General features: G+C 38.6%; 1 protein-coding gene across 13 annotated transcripts in view; it reads left to right on the top strand.

The window, feature by feature from the left end:
• The window catches only part of LOC127662779 (neurexin-3a-like), a 467,216-nt gene that overhangs the window by 179,304 nt on the left and 267,319 nt on the right, over positions 1-20,593 (top strand). For all 13 annotated transcript variants that reach the window (XR_007972918.1, XR_007972917.1, XR_007972916.1 and 10 more), the window contains exons 10-11: positions 9,421-9,624; positions 13,289-13,315. Coding sequence is in view for 10 of the 13 variants with exons in the window: in XM_052154109.1 (XP_052010069.1) it covers positions 9,421-9,624; positions 13,289-13,315 (231 nt within the window). In the remaining 3 variants the exon portion in view is untranslated. The remainder of the gene's footprint in view (positions 1-9,420; positions 9,625-13,288; positions 13,316-20,593) is intronic.

Raw genomic sequence — 20,593 nt, 5'->3', positions numbered from 1 at the left:
ATAAGCATTTAAATGGTGTTTTATTACACTGCAAGTTCAAGGTGACTCCATGTAAATTAGTCATTATTGAGCATTCACTCCCCACAGTATCTCAATTTACATCAGTGTGGCTTTTTCTCTCCTTGTTCTACATGCATGGAGGTGCACAGGAGCTGAGGTAGGAAGAAGTGAAGCCTTACGATATTCCACCTAACATGCTCTTAGTAGTCGCTCACAGGCCAGCTGAATTTTTTAGATCACAGGTGTTGGCAGCCTCAAAAACTAAATTCATGAATTATTGTGAGTCAGGGGCCTTCATAAGGTGAAGGGGGGTTGTTTCGCTGCTGTTTCCATAGTAGCATATGCCAATCATTATACCATTCCTTCTTTCTCCCCTTAGAAAAAATTAAATTAGCCATGAAAGGACAAGAAGGAGTGACGGAGCAGTAAGAAAGTATAGTTAAAAAAGAGAGAGAGAGAGATAGGAAGAGTAAACCAAGAAGTTTTGCAGCTGTTAGGTAAAGGTTAATACATGTGCTTTTGACATGTGAAACCATGGTGCTTATGTGGGTGAAACAGGTTTAAGTGTAGACTGCAACACGTCCTGAAATAAATAGTCCATCTCCCAGATGAATATTTTGGTTTGTTAAATATTTTGCTTTTAAGTTAGATGTTGCTCTTTTATTGGTCACGAGACATAACAAAGTTTCAGTTATTCTTCTTTTAAATATAAACAAAAAAAATGTCTTCTTAAAATAAATTTGGAGAAAATTTGACAATTGTTGGCATACAGTAAGACTATAGAGCGATACATATAATGTAACCGAGAATCAGGGCTGGACTGGGAAGAGAAATTGGCCCGGGATTTTACATGGCAACTGGCCCAAATGTTGTTGAGTGGGGTGGGGTGTTTGAGCTTGGGTGCATTTCTGCATATCGCAATGCCGTTTTGTGGTCCGTTCTGCATAATGTGGCGGCTCATTTTTGCTTATCGCAGCCCATTTGGCACGTTTCGGAGCCAACCCACCGGCCCGCTCGGTTATCCCACTGGCAAGTCCGCCCCTGATCGGCCCCAAAGTGCATCGGCCCACCGGGAATATGCCCGGTATGCCAGATTGCCAGTCCAGCCCTGCCGAGCATAGCTCAGATAATTTGATCTTGGTAGAATTACATGTTTTGAGAAATATATTAGTTAATTTTGATTAGTTCTATTTTCAGACTTTAGTATCGCGTCAAATCTGAGGACATTGTGAGACATTGTTAAGATCTCTTCTGAAACTCTAGAGGAGACATTTGTTACATAACCAAGGTCTTTTTCTCCAGACAAAAGTCTATGAAGCAGGAGAATTGAGCAAAAATCTCCATTGGCTCTCTCATTGCTGTCATTGAGAATCATCAGATATTAAATCCCCAATCATTTCCTGCCATTCTCTACTTTCTCTGCCTAATAAAAGAGAAACACCAAAAGAGAGGAACACAAGAAAAGAGTGGAGGAGAGAAGGGTTGTGGAAAGAAAGAAAATAAGGAGTTTATGGAGGCCTTGTGGGTTTTCTGCAAGCAGTGTGGCTCTGCAGTTTATTTTCAGTGGCAGGAGAGTTATTGAACTGTTTCTAATCCAGCACAGAAGAGAGCAGTCGGCAACCAGCTTCCACATTTGCGGCTGAAACAGAACGGAGTAAATCCTTTTGTGCCGGTGTTGGGAGGAGCACAGAGGCAGCACGTAGAGGAGGATGTGGCTTTTTTGTCCTCCTCTCGTTTTAAGGGCCGCTCTAATTTATTTAAATTGTTGTTGCAGTATAGCTAGGATTTGCTGTGTATTTATGGCAACTGTGGGTGTGTGAAACCCCCCTCAGGGTTTCACTACAAACCAATCTGGCCCCACACCAACCATATTCTGCAATGTTGGAACTGATTAGCACTTTGAGATGGTTTTAGAGGATATGTCAATAACTTGCACATTATCTAATCCTGTATGAATAGTGTACTATTTGAGAACAGCAAAGGTTCTTTCAAATTGTTCATTGTTTGCAAAACAGTGTCAATACTCTTATGCATTAACATTTACTGTTTAATGTTAGTTGACATTAATTGGTGTGCAAGCCAAAAAACAAACAAATAAACAAACAAAAAACACTGCAAAGATATAGATGTTGAAATTTTATGGCATCTGCCTCCATCTAGTGGCACATGAAATACATTTGAAACTCTGCGACAGTCAACCAAGGGAGACGGAGGACATTTTAAGGACGTATACTTTTTTCTTCATATTTAAGCTTTGCTTTCAACTACAGATGCCCCTATTAGTTTTGGAATATGTTATATAGGTTTAAGCATTTAAATTATGATTAATATCTCTATTACTAATGGTCAATGTTTGTGCCAACAATTCCTTATTTTAAATGCGATTACGTTAATTGTTACTTATTTTCTGTGTATTTCAGTTTTTCAGATTTGAAAACAATGTCACAAACCCCTGTAAATTACATTTCAAGCACATAATCTTATGTAAAACTAATCACGTAGCTTTCAAATGGACTGGAGAAGCTTCCCATCATTTTTAATAGTCACATTAAGGCCTGTGATTCTCTCTTAGATTAGTTCAGTATATGACTTTATTCTGTGAAAAACCAAAGCATTTTCCTCCATTAAGGCTAAATCATCTCTGCATATATGTTAAAAGCCGCTTTGTCTAATGTATACTGTGTGAATATGACAGTGATTTAAAACCACATGGTATTTATTTTTTCCTCCTTTACATTCAAGCACTTCAGAGAGTGTAATTAGTACCATCTGGGCATATATGTCATGTGCGGCAAAATAGAACCTACACCTTTGATGCTTAGTTTAACTTGAATGTTTATACAATGTTTATGTGGGTTTGAACACCTGCAAGTCTTTCTGTTTGCTGAATGTATTTTTAATGAGAACAGGCTCGCAAACATGCACTGAACAATTTGCTGAATGATATGTTTTTTTGTGTAAATTATTTCTGTTTTATATTTAGCAGTGGAGCTCAATATGCACACTCAATACACATCTAAAGACATACTATAGACTTCTGTTAATTTTAGGTAAAGGGAATTTTGGGTTTCCACGGTCATGGAAAAACTGGAAATGTCAGGGAATAATACCATTGTTTCTTCCATGCCTGGCAAAGTTGTAGAAATTAAAACATTTTCAGAAGTCATGGAAACTTCTAGTTCCTTATCTGTCACTCACTCGACGTTGTGTCAATGTAGTGACACTAGCCCCAAACACCTCTAATCTTTGAGAAAAGGCCAATGGGAATTGGCGAATGGAATTTGCACGCCACTCCCCTGCACATACTGGTATAAAAGGAGCTGGCTCGCAACCACTCATTCAGATTTATTCTTCGGAGCCGAGTGGTGTTGAGCAGCAAGTTCCACTACCGCTCCATTCACCTCAGGGTATGCTGTTGGATATACGGAGCATTTCAGCTGCTTTCTCCCCCTCTGCACGATTGATACAGAGTACGCCCCTTTGCTTCGACAGCTAGAAGAGTATATATTAGAGGGAAGAAGTTTACAGCAGTAGCCGAGACATTTTCATTTTTCGAGACAAGTGCAACAAGATATTTGTTTTTTTTTTGTGACTGGTTAAGTGCTCATGGAAAAGATGTGTTTTAAGTTGTTTTTGAAGACAGAGAGTGAGTCAGCTTCACGGATGGAGTTGGGAAAGTCATTCCACCAACGTGGTATAATGAAACTGAAAGTCTGGGAAAGTGTTTTGGTGCCTCTCTGTGTTGGTATGACAAGGCGATGTTCCTTAGCCGACCGCAGGCTAATTTTAGGTATGCTGGAGCAGACCCAGTGACTGTTTTGTATGTCAGCATCAGAGCCTTGAATTTAATATGTGCATCAACAGGCAGCCAGTGGAGAGAGACAAAGAGTGCTGTAACATGTCCTCTTTGGTTCATTAAAGACCAGACATGCTACTGCATTCTGGATAATTTGCAGAGGTCTAATTGCACAGGCTTGTAATGAGAGAGTTAAATTAGTCCATTCTAGTAATATCTGTTCACATATTCACAAATTGGTGATTACTGGTAAATGATCAATAAGCAAATTGGTTTTAATCTTAAATACGACCAGGACATTTTCTTAACAGGTTTCGAGAGATGCAACTAGCTAACTTCTAGGGACAATTTTTATTTTTAAGTAAACGCACATACACATAAGAAACACTCACACGTACTGTATTCACTTCGTTGTTTCATCCAGATTGGCAGAGAGTACATTTCAGCCAGTGTTCTGTTGTGCACAATAAAAGTGGAGTAGAGAGCACTTCAGTATTCATTTGTGCGCATACGCTTGCTATAACCAGGTGCCCGAGATAGCCGAGTATATTGTTATGCAACAGTCTCTTGCAAACACAAGGACAGATACATTTTCAGATGCATGTAGACAGAAAGAGGCTTGTGTTTAAGAGTATGTGGCAGTAAGATGGCTTTCTCCACTTACTTTACTGGATTGTGTAGTTTCAACAGGAATTACCGAAAACCTAAATCAGACAGTTGGGCGCCCCACTGCTGTGGCAGAGGCAGAAATACTATTTTGCAGCATGGTGCACCACAGGAGTTAATAAAGTTTAAAAGACTAACTTAACTGCAAATGACAGAGTCAACACCTATTCTGATTTTAGGTACTGCCTACCAAAGGATCTCGGCACTGTCGTGCATGAGTGAAGAGTAGTGATAGTTGGATTTAGATGCATCCCTGCTGCAAGCATTAATGTTTTTGTTGTCTTCAGTTTAGGGTTTTTCGTCTGCTCTCCAGCAGGAAGACTGACAGTTTAATGAACATTGATTGGCTTTTATGTCTGACGTTTCTCTCAATATGTCATTGAGACAGAGCTGGGTACAGGTTAGGCTGATCCTTCTGTGCTGCATACATGATGATGATGATAGATCATATCTTAGATACACCTTAATTAAACTGCCCACACTCACTCAATATTAGAAACTGAATCAATATGTTTGTATTCCAGAGCTGTGACCATCTGGGTTAATCGAAAAGTTATGTCAAACATGATGAAAAACATGATGAAACATGATGCCTATGCCTCAAGCAAGACTAGTAACCTTATGAGAAAACAGATATACTGTATATGTGTATACACAAATGCATGCACATAGTTCTCCTTTTATATTTAATTACAGTTTTCTTTTTTTTTTGCAATTATTTAAATAGTTCTGGGGCATGTAAAAATATTCCATGTAGTTTCTTTATTAATATGATTTTATTGAAACCGCATGCATAATAATCATAAAAGAATTACAAAAATGCTGCTTAACCTTTTAACAGACCTCTCTACTTTTTGCTAAAGCACATTTTGAGATATAACATCCTGTTGAAAAACAAAATAGTATTCATTTTTACAGTTTGAGTTCTATATGAATATATAACTATACAAAATATATTTTTGATGATAGTAATAGCTAATAGCTGTTTAATATAATATGTATAAGAGAAGACAGATATAAGCAAGATTTGATTGTGTTCTAAAGAGATTGCCCATTTTGACTTATTTATTTTCCTAAAAATCCTTTTTTTTTTTTTTTTTTTTTGCTTTTGTAAATTATACAGGTGAAAAAAAATATATTTCTCCCACACAACGTTTTAGCAGATTTAACACATCACCTGTTTCATTACATAAAAGAGATATGTTTAGAGGGAAAGCCTTACATTTCAATGTAAAAGAAGTCTATACAGGACACGTGCTATACATCATGTCAATATCGTTAACTATTGGTACCTCCTCTTGAATATATATTAATACTTACTGTAGACTCACATGTGCATGCAAGAATTTCATGATGTTGACAAATAGCACTCAGTGTCTATGAAAGATAATACGTATCTAAAGGTTCACATGCATTAAAGAGAGACCAAAAAACGATTCTGATTAAACATTCCATCTATTCAGTCATCAATTAGTGTGATGAAATGTCAGTTAAAGCCCTTACTGTTTATAGCCCTATATATGGAATTAGCCTCTCCCTTGAGTAATCCTTTTTTGCTGCTCATTTGACTTTCATGAACCGTGTTTCATTCGGGCATGTAATTAAATAAGTTCTGTGTTCATTATTTACATGGGAAAACAAAAGCAGGGCTCAATTAATGTACTGAAATGTCAGATGTGGATGGTATTTTTATTCAGCCACATGAACTACATTAATTATCTCTGTTTACAAACCAAAAACGAGAGAGAGTGGTACGTTTTACGGGATTATACAATGCATAACTGCCCTCACGTGTCCTCTATCTGATTTATGAGATGTTTGGAGAGGAAACGGCAGTGTATCAAATCTCATGGACTGTCTCAAGATGGCTGGCTATACTGCGTTGAGTAACAACAGTCTCTTATTGGGAAACACAGCCACCCTCTGAGGAACTCTCATGGCTCATTTCCCTACATGCAGAGGCACCAGAACCCGGGGGTCCTTTTAGCCCACTCAACCAAACTTACAACGGCTGATATGAAAATATACTTCTGCTGTCTCACATTAAAAGTACATTTCTTATACAGGCTATAATTGCCTATAGTTTTGCTTACAAAACATTTTAACATTTTTCCCTATATACAAAAGAAAAAGGCAGATCCAAGATCTATTAAGCTACTAAAAGGCAGATCTGTATTATATATATATTTAAATAATTTTACTTTTACTTGATCTTTATAGTGTCTTGATGTTAAATTTTTGACATGTTAGTTTTAATATCATAACAGACAGACAGAATATACAGAATATATAGGGGGTATTTACACTTGGTCTTCTCATGCAAAAAAGCATTAAGTGACCAAGTGTAAATACCCCCATAGAGACACAATTTTGTTCTAAACTAATTTTTGACAAGATGTGTAGTTACTGCATTTGCTTTGCAGGGCAGTAAAGATCACAAGATAATTAATATTCATGAGCTCAGCCCTACAAAACATGTTCCAGCTCCACTGCCAACGTGGCAAAAACATGGGCTGTCACTCTTGTCACGTCCTTGATGGCATGTTTCTGTCCATCTGAATCAGCCCACTACTCAGTATCATTGATACAAAATCATTTTGATATGCTTTCACTCAGAGTTAATCGTCAGATACTGTAGAGGTTAGACTCACTTACCTGTTTCTATTTCTCGCTGTCTTCACTGATGGCAAGTGTGAACTCAATTTTTCTCTCCCACTCTCTGCTTGATATGCTGGGTGTAAAATTAACATTGGTGAGGCCCCAGGGACAATTGAAAAGTAACTAATCGCACATAATAACATATTGATCACTTTGTAATTGTAGGGTTTCTCAGCAGTTACTTTGCGTCGATATTTAGGACTCATGTTTCCAGGAAGGAGTTTTCATAGCTGAGAATTAAATGAGTATTTGTTGTTGCTAGCTCTATTATAAATATACTCTGTGAGATACTGTGTGATCATTGCATTCACTTTTTATGGTATTGCATAATCCATTTTATTTATGCAGTCTAATGAGCATTCTTTGAGTAATTGCTGTTTCAAAATTATTGTTAAATGAATACATTTGTATCTTTGCACATACACAATGAATTGATTGGACCAAAGAATTTAGTTCTAAAAAGGTAAACTGTATTTACTTATATTTATTAAATCAAAAATATATATTATTTAAAATAATAAACACTACTTTAAATTTAAATTTCACCTTTTTAAACAGTGTTTACATAGTACTTTACAGAAGAAAAAAATATACATTATACAATGGGGTCCAAAAGTCATGTGAATATCTGGAAATAGAAACCTAGAACCGAAAGTTTTAAGATTTTGAAAAGTTTAAAGCAAAGAAAAATGTTGGTGTAAAATAAATTCTAAATATTTAATTTTCTGCACTATTTTTAAGTCATTGTTAAATGTATGTGAATAGAGAGGACATCACAGGATCAGTCAGTCCCATCGTAGCTGTGTGCTTTGGTTGGGCACTTGGCAGATTACTGAACAGGATCCTAAGGGCGTTTTCACACCTTGTTCATTTGAGCACTCCAGTCGCTCTCAGAGCGGTATTACATGTATATGTGAACAACCCAAATAATCTCAGACCCCTAAAAGGAACCAAAAGCGAACCGTACACAAACCACCTCATTTTAAGCTAATGTAGAAATACCATGATTACCGTCACCACATTTTTGTGTCTCATTTTCTGTTCTTGTTGTAAATTGTGAGCTCTTCAAATGAACCGCAGACCGGTCGCAGTCATAGCAGAGAAACACGTGAATCGTCCCGATGCGCGTACAGTTTGTGGAGGTTTGCTCCAAACTCCTGTGAAAATACAAGCAAGGATTTTAGAAGTTTAATTTAACGTTTGCGTAATGTTCTTGGTTCATACATGCAGGAGGAGGAGGTGCTTGCTCCATTTCTGTGGAGATGATACTGTAGATCAAGAAACAACAATTTCTTTGTTCTGTTCTAATTCACACAAATGTATTCCTTCATGCAGAATAAATTAAAGTAAAACATGTATGACAGAAATATACTGTAGTATTGCATAATTTAATTGGCTGGGCTGTCTGGGTTTCATAAATAAGTGTAAATGTAAAGCTGACCAAAAAGAGACATGTTTTAAGGATTTAAAATAATAATTTTCATGTCATTCTATCCCTGTGCAATATTTTTATACAAAAATATAAAGTATAATAATACAATGCATAATAATATTTTTTAAAGCCTTAAATAAATTATATAGCCAAGTTAAATATGAATAAATTACTTCTTAAGGTGTATGTGTATTAAGCATACATACACTTTAAGAAGTATGACAATTTATCGTCAAAATCACAATTATAGGTTTACAAGTTATTGCTAGCCAAATGTAATAATTTTTATAGCCATAGGGTCTGAGTTCTTAAGGAGTTGTGGTGTGAATAATAAGTGTTCTGAGACCACATAAATGCTATAAGGATCAAAAAAGGAACTGGGTCCTCTTTTTAAGTCCACTTACAATGTGAACACCAAAAGCACTGATGTCATTTGCAGCTGGTTCCCTTTCTGGTTCACTTTATCTGAACTGGGTTTGGTTAATTTAAAACAGACTATATGTGAAACCACCTAAGTTTGTGTTCTTAGTTTTGGTACTACATTTTCCCAAAAAGGGAGATCCCAGCCCATATAAATCTTGCTCTATACAAAGTATAGATTGCTTTTGAAGTGTGTGAGGAACATACTGCAATTTAAGTCATTGTTTACTGACTTGTTAACCAGTCATCTGTTATGTTAGAACCAATGCTGTTTGCTGTCAACAATGTCAAACTTGATGCAATGCATCTTAAGCTCTTTTTGAAAAAGGTTTGGATAGAGAATGCGTTTCAAAATGTTTTGCATTCCCCAAGTGCAGGGAAACGATTGTCAAAGCTTGCTTTTAAATCTCACTCCTCTAAACGCATGTATGTTCTTTTTTGTCTGCAGAGGCATCCACCCTGAGCTACGACGGGAGCATGTACATGAAAGTGGTGATGCCCACTGTGATGCACACTGAAGCAGAGGATGTGTCCCTTCGCTTTATGTCTCAGCGGGCATACGGCCTGCTCATGGCCACCACCTCTCGCGACTCTGCCGATACTCTTCGGCTGGAGCTGGAAGGAAGTCGCGTCAAACTCACAGTCAACTTAGGTATTGTATAAAACCTCCTCCTTCAGGATGCTGTTCTTCTCTCTCTCTCTCTTTATCTCTCTCTCTCTCTCTCTCTCTCTCTCTCTCTCTCTCTCTCTCTCTCTCTCTCTCTTTCTCTGTCTTTCTCTCTGTCCATTAATCCAGCCCCACCCTCCCCTAACTCTGTGTACATCAGTAGTCATAATAAGATATACTAAGATGTTGTTTTATTGTTTGCTTTATTTGCATGGTTCACCAGACATTTGATTAAGTTCAATTTGATTTGATTGACTTCTTAACTTGCAAAGACATATACATCTTGAATTAAACAAAAATTGTAGCTACTAATTGATAATGGTTGGGCGGTATGACCAAAATCTTGTATTCATGGTATGAGTCATGTATTTATCATTCTAATAGTATATTTCACAATATAGTTATTTTTACTGGAAATTCAGAAAGTGTTTATGTTTAATAATGCATATTTTGAATGAAATCCTTTACAAATGTAAAGCTTTTAATTTGATTTTTTTTTTTTTTTTTGGAATTTGATGGCCACAAATCCAAAGATAAGACTGTATTCTTTTACAAATGTAAGTCTTGAGATAAAAACAAAACATCATAATAATATTTTAAAACGAATAGCTCAGACTTGAATTCTGATTGGATGAGCCACATTCGAAGCCATTGTAAAATAGTCGATTAATGAGAACCTTTGAGTGTCTGAAGAGGTGGACGTACTCTTTATGAAGGACAATAGTTCAGACTTGAATTCTGATTGGATGAGCCACATTCGAAGCCATTGTAAAATAGTCGATTAATGAGAACCTTTGAGTGTCTGAAGAGGTGGACATACTCTTTATGAAGGACAACCCCCTTAATTTACAATTAAATAAAATAAAGCATGCACATTGTCTCTAAACTTATTATATTTACATTTATATACAGTACATTTATAATTAAAAAATATATTTTATTTTTTTTCCCCACAAAAATAATATTGGCTGTTGTAATTTTAGTCCAACATGCAGGGTTACATTTGAAATGTATTTCACTACAGATTTGTATAGAAATACAAATTGAAATTATTTAATATCATGAGAAAAAGGCAAATTAAGGCAAAAAAGAAAAAAAATATATATTCATATATTTAAGAGTAGGTTTGGGAACCGAGAACCGGTTCTTATTCAGTACCGGTTCCATTCTTTAAAAAATACCGGAATTAAATACATTTATGGTTATTCCAGGGATGCTTATGTATCAGCATTAGACGCTGGAAATGTCCCGCCCCTAACAGAAACTGAAAATATGATTGGTTAGCTAAAATCCAATCACGTCTGAAATGAGCGTTCTGATTGTTGGATCAACTTAGTCGGACTGTCTGTCTTGCCGGTGCCATCAGCTGCGCTTCCACCTCCCGATCCTCCGAACATTTAGAGAGATTGAAAGTTCCAGGTCAAAAGCCTACTCGTTGTACTTGTGGCCATACACATCATCACTTATTTTAGGTGGACCTATCAAAATCTTAAGAAAGATAGGTAGGCATACGGCATATGCCTGTGTATGCCCTAGACTACACTACTGTTGCCAGGCAACAGTAAACAACTTAACTCGTTCTTCATTCTTGACTTGTATTTTCACAATACTCCATTTGTCTCCATTGCTTTCACATGTAAATAATGTAAAGCAGTCCTGCCCACAAATAGCCGTGAAAATATATCTATAGAAAAATCTCTACTGCCACTATGCCCCTGCCCACTAATAGCCATGCAGATATTTATACTTCTATATAATGGTATACAATAGCAAAATCTCAACCAGATGACACATTTCTAACTTTCCATGGCATAAAGTATTGTCATACCGCCCAGTCCTAATTGACACAATGTATGGTGCATCTTTTGAATAGACTGACCATTATCATTGTCATTGTGATGACAAAAAGTCCTTTGAGACAGTCACAGCACTGCCTACCAGGTCATTTTCCTTTGGTATCGATTTTTTTAAAAAGATGAGTAATTACTTTTTATGATTACAGACACAAGTGTTGTGACATTCTGATTGTTAACTGAACACTAATGATTTTCATCTTTTCTACTTAATCATGTCTTCAATAACTCTTTTCCAAACTCATTTTCTGTCTCTGTTCATCTGCATCACATTTGTGTTTTGGTTGGTATTTCTTTTCTGTTACATCACTTCCTTTTAACCACATCACCTCTCTCCCTCCCGTTCTCTGACACACATTCTCCATGCTTTGTCAAAAGATGGTATTCACCCCTTCAAAGGCCCTTAGCCTGCGGCCCGGTCAGCAAACAGCCCGAGAACAGAGCTCTCAGCTTCACCAGCAGTTGGTAGCACCTCTCAATCCTCAGCCCAGCTCCATTACTGTTAGATCAGAGATGAGAGACCCTAACAGGTCATTAGGTCACTGTGTCATCATTAAAACAAGTGACATAAGTTGCACCTCACTGCAGGAAACAGCCTGAGGTTTGACAGTAACACAGTAACAGTGTGATCATCTGTGACAGCTCAGCCATAGTAGAGATAAACTTAGCCCAAACACTGTAAACATACTTTATAGTCCTGAAAGAGACGAGAATGTCTTGTGACTGCATGCACAGAGAAATCTTCTGTATGATTTGACAGCCTTGCAGCCTTAAACCATACATTAACTGTATACATACAGTATGTATATCATTAGAGGTGTGCAATGGACTGTCCTAGTTTCTAAAATACCAGATTATTTTACTCTTCGGACACTTAAGACTTCTAAAGCTATGCTTTTACAATCAAATAGAGACTCTGGTATTATTTATGGCTCATTTGCATGGTATAGTGTGGAAGATCAAAGGAAGATATAGTTGGAGGTACAGAGGCCACTGCATGGTGCTGGTGCTTATTGGATCGAGGCTGTTTGCTCCCACTTTTCTGTTGCGGTTGACGACACATGGTAAATCCAGTCACATGGAGCCCAACCCAGAGCAGAGTGCCATTCAAAATCAGACAGCAGGTTAATAGTCTAATTTAATAATATTATGTATTTAGAGCCACTAAATTACCCTATTTGCACATTTGGTTCTTTTAAAACAAGTCAATCAATATTTAGGATATTGTTTTGATATTTCAAATGAAAAATGCCCCAACACCAACTTCTTGCTAAATGTAATAAAGCATATTTAGCTATTGAGTTGGTGTGATTTCAATGGGGGGCAGGATATCAGACAGATAAGTAAAACATGATGACATAAAAAATAGCTCTGGGTTGAATAATCTTTGTGGTTGGTTAGCTCCAAGCGGCCATTTTCTAACTTAAAAGAATTTGTTGGTTCCTACTGAACCCATATCATCTAAACATAGTTAAAAATGTATAAATTGCTGATTCCTAAGTGTGTAAAAGAATCAGTAAAACAAACCTATGTATGTATATATATATATATATATATATATATATATATATATATATATATTTACAGTATGTCTGTCTACATTTTTGACAATTGCAGCCATACCAGTGAGAATTTGACATAAAATTTACATACAATTTTTGTTGTATTAATAAATAAAAATGGCCGCTTCTTTGCATGTGGACGTCCCCGGAAGGGTGGAATTAGTGTTTTTGGATGTCTGCAGCTGTAACCTTGAAGGATGCAATTTCATCTGTCACTTATTCTCCCCCATCTAGACTGTATCAGGATAAACTGTAACTCCAGTAAGTTAACACTCAAGTTTCATTTTGCTCCTAATTATTCTCTTGTTGAAAGGAATGTCTTGAGTCTTGTTCCTTTTCCTCCATTAAGTCAAGGAGAGTTTGCATTTAGTGAAAGGGTCAGTTGATGAATCTCTCCAAATTGTTATTACTGATTCATAAATGGTGGTGACTTAATGATAATGGCTTGTTTTTTGATTATCTATAATTTACCTATAATGTGGATTTATTTCCTAACCTATTAGCATCAAATAATGAAATGGCTAGAAAGGTCTTAATGTGTACTCTAAACGTGTTCGTGGAATCTTCTAAAGTTCTAGGTAGTTACTGCATTTAGTCCGGAATGCAACATTTAGTGTAAATCATAGCATACACACATCTGCAATATGTTTTGTGCATGCTAAAATATATATGTATATCATTTATTTTAATACAAGTTTTCAGTTTTTTTGAGATACAACAACTACGGTTTATGATTCTGCATTTAAACACCTTATAAAGTCACCACTTAGTAAATGCTATTCCCAAAAATAAATTAATAGGCATATTTTATGTACCTATATTTTGAATTCAGTGCACATAAAAGACATATATTGGTAGATATTAATTTCAGGTCATTATTATGATATGATGTGATATGTTTTGGTTCTTTGTTTGTTCAGATGTTTACTAGGTTGGTTGTTTTTGTTTAAGTGAAACTACAGCCAATCATTTTAATAACAGATGTCATTATTGCTTGCAAGGAAACACTTTTTAACTGAAGCATATAAGATTGCTATGATTAAAGATAGAATTAAACACTGTGTTAAATGTTAAAAGAAAATTATATTCAGTGTAGGCATATCCTGTGTTTCTGAGAAAAGGGGTGCAGAAACATACTTTTTCAATACTACATTTAATTTAGGATCACCATTACAGTGTACATTTAGTAGAGAAATCAGGGGTCTGCTTTTACTCATAAATAGGTATTGGATTCTCTCAGCAATTTTGCAAAAATAGTAAATAAATAAATAACATTGATTTTTTTTGTTCATTGTGCAGTTTTGTTTTTCAAAACAAATAAAACAACTAACTACAATTTTGATTTGACTTATATTGCCAATGTGGCTTTTCATATTTAACTGCAATTAAATGTGTTATCATCTAAATATTTGCATGCCTAGGTTGGCTTTTTTTGTATTTACGAACTTGGCATTTATTGCAGAGCTTTTTGCACATGTGTTGTCTATATTTTGTGAACTCCAAAATAGTCTTGTGGTCTGGCAATACAAAGGTTGCAAGTTGGATTTCAGGTGATCCATATGCTTACAATTACTCTACAGTTACAAGTTACTTTGGATGCAAATTGTTTCTGCATGGTGGTGTACAGGGAGCCTTTCCCTAATGTAAATGTTCCATAAGTCTGCTTAATTACAAGTAATCAAGTAAACGATAAGTAGACATGTAACCAACAAACACATCTCCAAGTACCAACATCTACTGACCAAATGCTACACAGCTAATCATATTGCACTTCATGCTATATTATATCCCATCCCTTTACCTCCTCCAGTTCACACTTTACATCACTCAAACATAGATTAATATGACACTAATTATATGACATGCTTATGATAGTTATTAATTCTCAAGCATCTATTACGAAACCTACTTATTTTAAAAGCTTTGAGTTGCAGGTTATTACCTGTAGGGCAGTGGTCTGTGCAAGAATTTATGATATTATTGGATATACTGTAAATGCATGCAAAACAAAACTGTTTTTGAACTGTGAGATCACTTTGACACATGCACTTTAAAATCTGGAAAATACTGTAGCCCCAAAAAATATCACAATTGTTTTCAAAGGCCACAGTTTTCATTTGACCTTTAAAACTGTTCAGTAGTTGAAGTGTGAAACATTTACAATTTTGCTGAGTGGATGTTTTAGCGCTGTCTGTGCAAAATGCAATTTGCTATTTTCCTGAGAAATAGGTCATTGCACTGAGGTGTTTTTATACCACCAATGTTTTCAGCACAAGTCCAAACTCAGTTCCTACATATGCGGTTTGGAGATTTTACCAGCAGGTGGTAATGAAGTTAATGTCCAAACTATTAATATAGTGGAACATATATATATTTTTTTCAATAAATTAATTAATTGTTAAAAATCAACCAGTAGAAAAAAATTGCATGCCGACACAATCGCTGTTATTAATAGTCATGATTTGCATGTCAGTAAATGAAAGTGATTAATAATACTTCCTTATAATTTAACTTAATTTAGTTCATCCAAACCCTGACGAGAATAATATTTTCTAAGCATTACCATTGACTTTGGGCTTATGAATTATGGCGTAGTGCTGCGCTTAACCCTATCACATGTAAAATAGGGCCCTTACTGTATTACAGTGTTGAAGGTAATATTCTATATGAGGGAAACACTGCATGCACAATTTCCCAAGAGTAGAGACATTTCATTAGCAGTAGGGCATGAATTTATAACACTCTCTGAGCTGAATCCAAAATCAACATGATTACATGGTAAGCTGGCATGCTGTTTCTGAAAGTCCTGGTACCCTAGGATTGGCGACAGTATGCCGACTCACTGATATGCGGCATTTCCACCACACATTTTTGCATCTGTTTCAGTGTGTTTACCTTCCCACATGGCTCGACCACCAGCGCATTTCACCAGCAGCATGAGAGACCTGGGTTATAGCCACGTTGAAACCAGGAAGTAATCACATTTGCATAGTCAGTGATGAGCGTGATTCGGAGGTTGCACTTTTCCCCCTAACATTTCATTTTTACTCCACTTAAGTTTAGGTTAAGGTTTGGGTTTATGAGTCCATAAATTATGCATTCCTCTTCTCTGTATTACATCCTCTACAGCACGACTAGCTTTTTCCGACCTCTCCTGGACTTAAATGGAGCTCACATATGACTATACACCCTATAACACTTCTTGCTTTGGCCACTAGATTCAGTGTTTTAAATTTTCGTCAGCATGCACCGATATTTGCTAAAGAAAAGTCATCCTAATCTTTCCGATTTCACTGTGAGATCAGGCTGTCCAAAACAGAACACAGGAACTCACCTTTTCGAATATTCAGCTTTTCAGATGTATGAAAGTTACACTAAGTCATATTTTTCATTACATTTTTTTTGTTAGAAATTAGCAAAATACTATTATTGAGTACATAAAAAATTAAAATCTTTGTTTAAAACCAAGTTCTTGACTTGCTCCAAATCACTATAGTAAGTCTACAATAATGAATTAAATTCAGAGGCATTTCAATAAACAAAGAAAATAAGGTCCATCTACACTATGCTACATACTTGCTGAAGCGGCATGTTTTGCTTGTAGGATTTTCTTCTTACTATCGGTGACTTATGGTGTAGCTAGTCAGATCCGCTTTGATATGGTGATCATAGGCAACCATGGGTATACAGAAGCACAACTGACATTAAAAACATAACAATGTTCCTCCACATATAACTTGCAATTTTGATGTCGATAGAGAATTACATGTGTAATTTTAAGTCAGTAGATTCATATTGCTTTTTTGTCAATGGATTCTAATTTCAGTTATTTTAAATGTCTGTGATGTACCTATCTAATAAAAGCAGAGAAACAAATTTTTGTATATAAAGAACCATTTGTTCCTCTTCTGTCACTCACTCGACGTTGTGTCGAATGAAGTGACACAAGGGGTCTTCCTGGGATGCAAAACGTACCTCTGAACCTGAGAAAAGGCGAATGTCAAGTTGGCAGACAGAATTTGCATGCCCCGCCCTGGACATACGGGTATAAAGGGAACCAGGGCAGCTAGTGCCAGTCAGATTTTTTCTTCGGAGCCAAACGGTTGTGCAACAGCAAGCTGAGTTCACCACTGTTTCACTCACCTTTACTGGCAATAAGCACTGCTGTTGGATCTACGGCGCATTTCCAGCTGGCATTCTCTCTCTCTGCACGATGTGCAGTTTACTTCCCTGGGTGCTTCGACAGTGCTTTCATTGCCTGAAAGAGTGTTTCTCCTCCTAAAAAGAGTTTATTTCCTCTAAAAGAGTTTGAGTTCCCACTCATAAAAGAGCAATACAAAGCAGGCATTGAACGTCCTTTTCAGTACACGTCTTTTAAAAAGATGTCTTTCCACCTCTGTGTAGTTCCTGTATGCGGTTGATTTCTCTCCACTTCTGAAGGTCATAAAAGCTGCCTCGTGTGCCTGAGCTGTGATCACACGCAGGCAGCGTTTTATGAATGGTTCATGTTCTCAGTGTGAGAACATAGCCATGGCAATATTGCGGTCACGGCTTTCTTTTCTCACGAGAGAAAGCCACTTCAGCCGCCCCCCGCAACGTTCCTTCTTCCCACGGGATTGAGGACGACCCGGCTGGCGATGAAGGTGATTTGCTGATAACGATGGGCTCGGTTTCACTGGGTAAATCCCCAAGAACCACCCACCCCCTGGCACGCTTGCTTGCTTTCTTCCGAGCTCGTGATGAGTGCGTCTCGCATTCTCCCTTGAGGATGACGACATCGCCGCTGCATTGGAGAGTGTCACAGCGGCGTCTGATGCTGATAACTTGTGTGGGCTGCCACCTTCGGGTCTGCTCGCCCAGTCAGGGAGGACAAGGAACAGGTCATCCTGGTGGCCCCTTACTGGCCCACCCAGAGGGTCAACCTGGTGGCCCCTTACTGGCCCACTTACGCTCCTCGAGACAGCACCTCCCTTGAAAATTCCCCTGAGGAAGGACCTTCTTTCTCAGGGACAGGGCAGCCTCTGGCACCCGCACCCGCACCCAGACCTCTGGAACCTCCACGTTTTGCCCCTGGACGGGATGCAGAAGATCTAGTGGATCTACCACTATCTGTTCTGAAGGGAGGCTGTCCCCCTCCACCTTGAAGGTGTATGTAGTTGCTATCGCTTCCCACCACGACGCAGTAGATGGCAAGTCCCTAGGTAAGCACGACTTGATTATCAGGTTGCTGAAAGGCACCCGGAGACTGAACCCTCCCCGGCCAAGCCTGTTCCCCTCCTGGGATCTCTCTTTGGTCCTCTCGGGCCTTCAGAGACCCCCCTTCGAGCCGCTTGATTCAGTTGAGCTCAAGGCCCTCTCCCTGATGACAGCCGTCCTGATCGCGTAAGCCTCCATCAAGAGGGTTGGGGAATGCGTTCTCTGTCAGCAACACCTGCCTGGAGTTCAGCCCGGCACATTCTCACTTTATCCTTAGGCTGCGACCGGGCTACGTGCGCAAGGTTCCTATGACCCCCTTCAGGGACCAGGTCATGAGCCTGCAAGCAAGCTGCCCCGGGAGGAGGCAGATCCAGCCTTCTCGTTGCTGTGTCCGGTATGTGCTTTTCTTATCTATTTGGACTACACGCAGAGCTCTAGATAATCTGAGCAGCTTTTTGTCTGCTTCGGCGGATGGCGGAAAGGGAACGCCGTCTCCAAACAGAGGTTAGCTCACTGGGTCGTTGATGAAATTTCCTTAGCTTATCACACCCAGGCTGTGCCAGCCCCCATGCAGGTTCAAGCACACCCTAGGAGAAGTGTGGCATCCTCGTGGGCACTGGCCCATGGCACCTCCTTAGCAGACATCTGCAGTGCAACGGGCTGGGCAACACCCAATACCTTTGCAAGATTTTACAATCTCAGGGTTGAGTCGGTCTCGTCCCGTGTTTTGTCAGGTCCGAGCTGGTAGAACTCTTGCACACAGCGCCCTTCACCAAGTTGATCCAGTGCGCCTTCTATCCCAGGTTTGCCACTAAGCGTTGCTCCCTGGATGTTCTCCTCCCTAGCCTCCTGGCCATCGAATTTGGCAGAGCAATTTGCGGCCAGACCCACTATGAGTCACAGGTGCTCTGTACTGGGGTCGGGTTCCACGGGCTTAATTTCCTTTTCAGGCAAACTCCCCGTGATGTATTTCCCGCGGTACGGTCCCCCTGTCATCGGACCCGTGTGTCGCCGTGCTTGTAGAGTCCCCCCTCATTAGGCTGGACCTACCACCGCGCCATTTCCCACATACGGCTTCACAACCCTCGTGGTGTATTTGCCACATGTTACCTCCCACTAGACTGGGCAGGATGTGGCCTCTGCAGGGTCTTTTACCCCTGAAAGAATAGGTCCGGGAAAGACCGCCTTCCCCGACGCATTTCATTGGGTTAAGATAGCCCCAGCCGCTTCACATCCTATGCGACATAGTGAGAGAAGAGGCGTGGCTGCTGGGCTTGATCCCATGCTAGTCATGTATCACCTGTCCCCCCCTCAGGGGTGCGGGGAACCTAAGGTCTGTATGTGACACCTCTTTTGAGGGCTACGTGCAGCCGACACAGTTGCCTCTAGTATGCAGTAGCCTGCTTGCACCTGTCACGGCAGTTCACGTAACACAATCAGTGTGTGGCGTTTTTATATGGGACCCCTTGTGTCACTTCATTCGACACAACGTCGAGTGAGTGACAGAAGGGGAACGTCATGGTTACTGTTGTAACCTCCGTTCCCTGAGGGAAGGAGCGATACGTTGTGTCCCTCCTGCCACAGCACTAGACCTACCACTGTAAACGGCCGTACCTTATTTTCGGCTCCTCGGTGCAAAATCCTGACTGGCACTCGCTGCCCCGCTTCCATTTATACCTGTATGTCCGGGGCGGGGCATGCAAATTCTGTCTGCCAACTTCACATTGGCCTTTTCTCAGGTTCACAGGTATGTTTGGCGTCCCAGGAATACCCCTTGTGTCACTTCATTTGACACAACTTCTCGTTCCTTCCCTTGGGGAATGGAGGTTACAACAGTAACCATGACGTTTAGACATTAGCATATGCGACTATTATCCACTCTGCCCTTGAGCGGCCCTAAGACCTTTTATGAGTAAAAGCCATTTTATCTCAGGGATGAGCTTAGAAATAATAGACAGAAAGACAAAGAGAACACACTGAATTAATTTAACATTATGTTTTTGTTTAATTCAAAAATATCTGAACCAAACCTCTGCTTTCCATTTTTATATAGAGATACAATACCAGATATACACTTTAAAAAGTAAAAACTTGAAGTTCTTACCTTAAAAAAATATTTTTACGTGATCTGCCCCTAAATAATCACTTTAGTTGGTTTACTCTTATGTAGTCAGGATGATTCAGTCATATTACTAAATGTTTTACCTTCAAACAAACCCATTAATTGAGATGTTACCATATAAAGAACATTTGTAAAGTTACCTAACAAACTTTTTTTTAGAGTACAGGTAAGCAACTGAACTTAATTCGTTTTAGGGATTGATAAATATGATTTGCATAGCT

The sequence above is a fragment of the Xyrauchen texanus genome, chromosome 22, assembly GCF_025860055.1.
Source record: "Xyrauchen texanus isolate HMW12.3.18 chromosome 22, RBS_HiC_50CHRs, whole genome shotgun sequence".
Taxonomy (NCBI): Eukaryota; Metazoa; Chordata; class Actinopteri; order Cypriniformes; family Catostomidae; genus Xyrauchen; species Xyrauchen texanus.
Note: the sequence above shows the minus strand (reverse complement) of the source record. Positions and strands in the feature narration are given on the sequence as shown.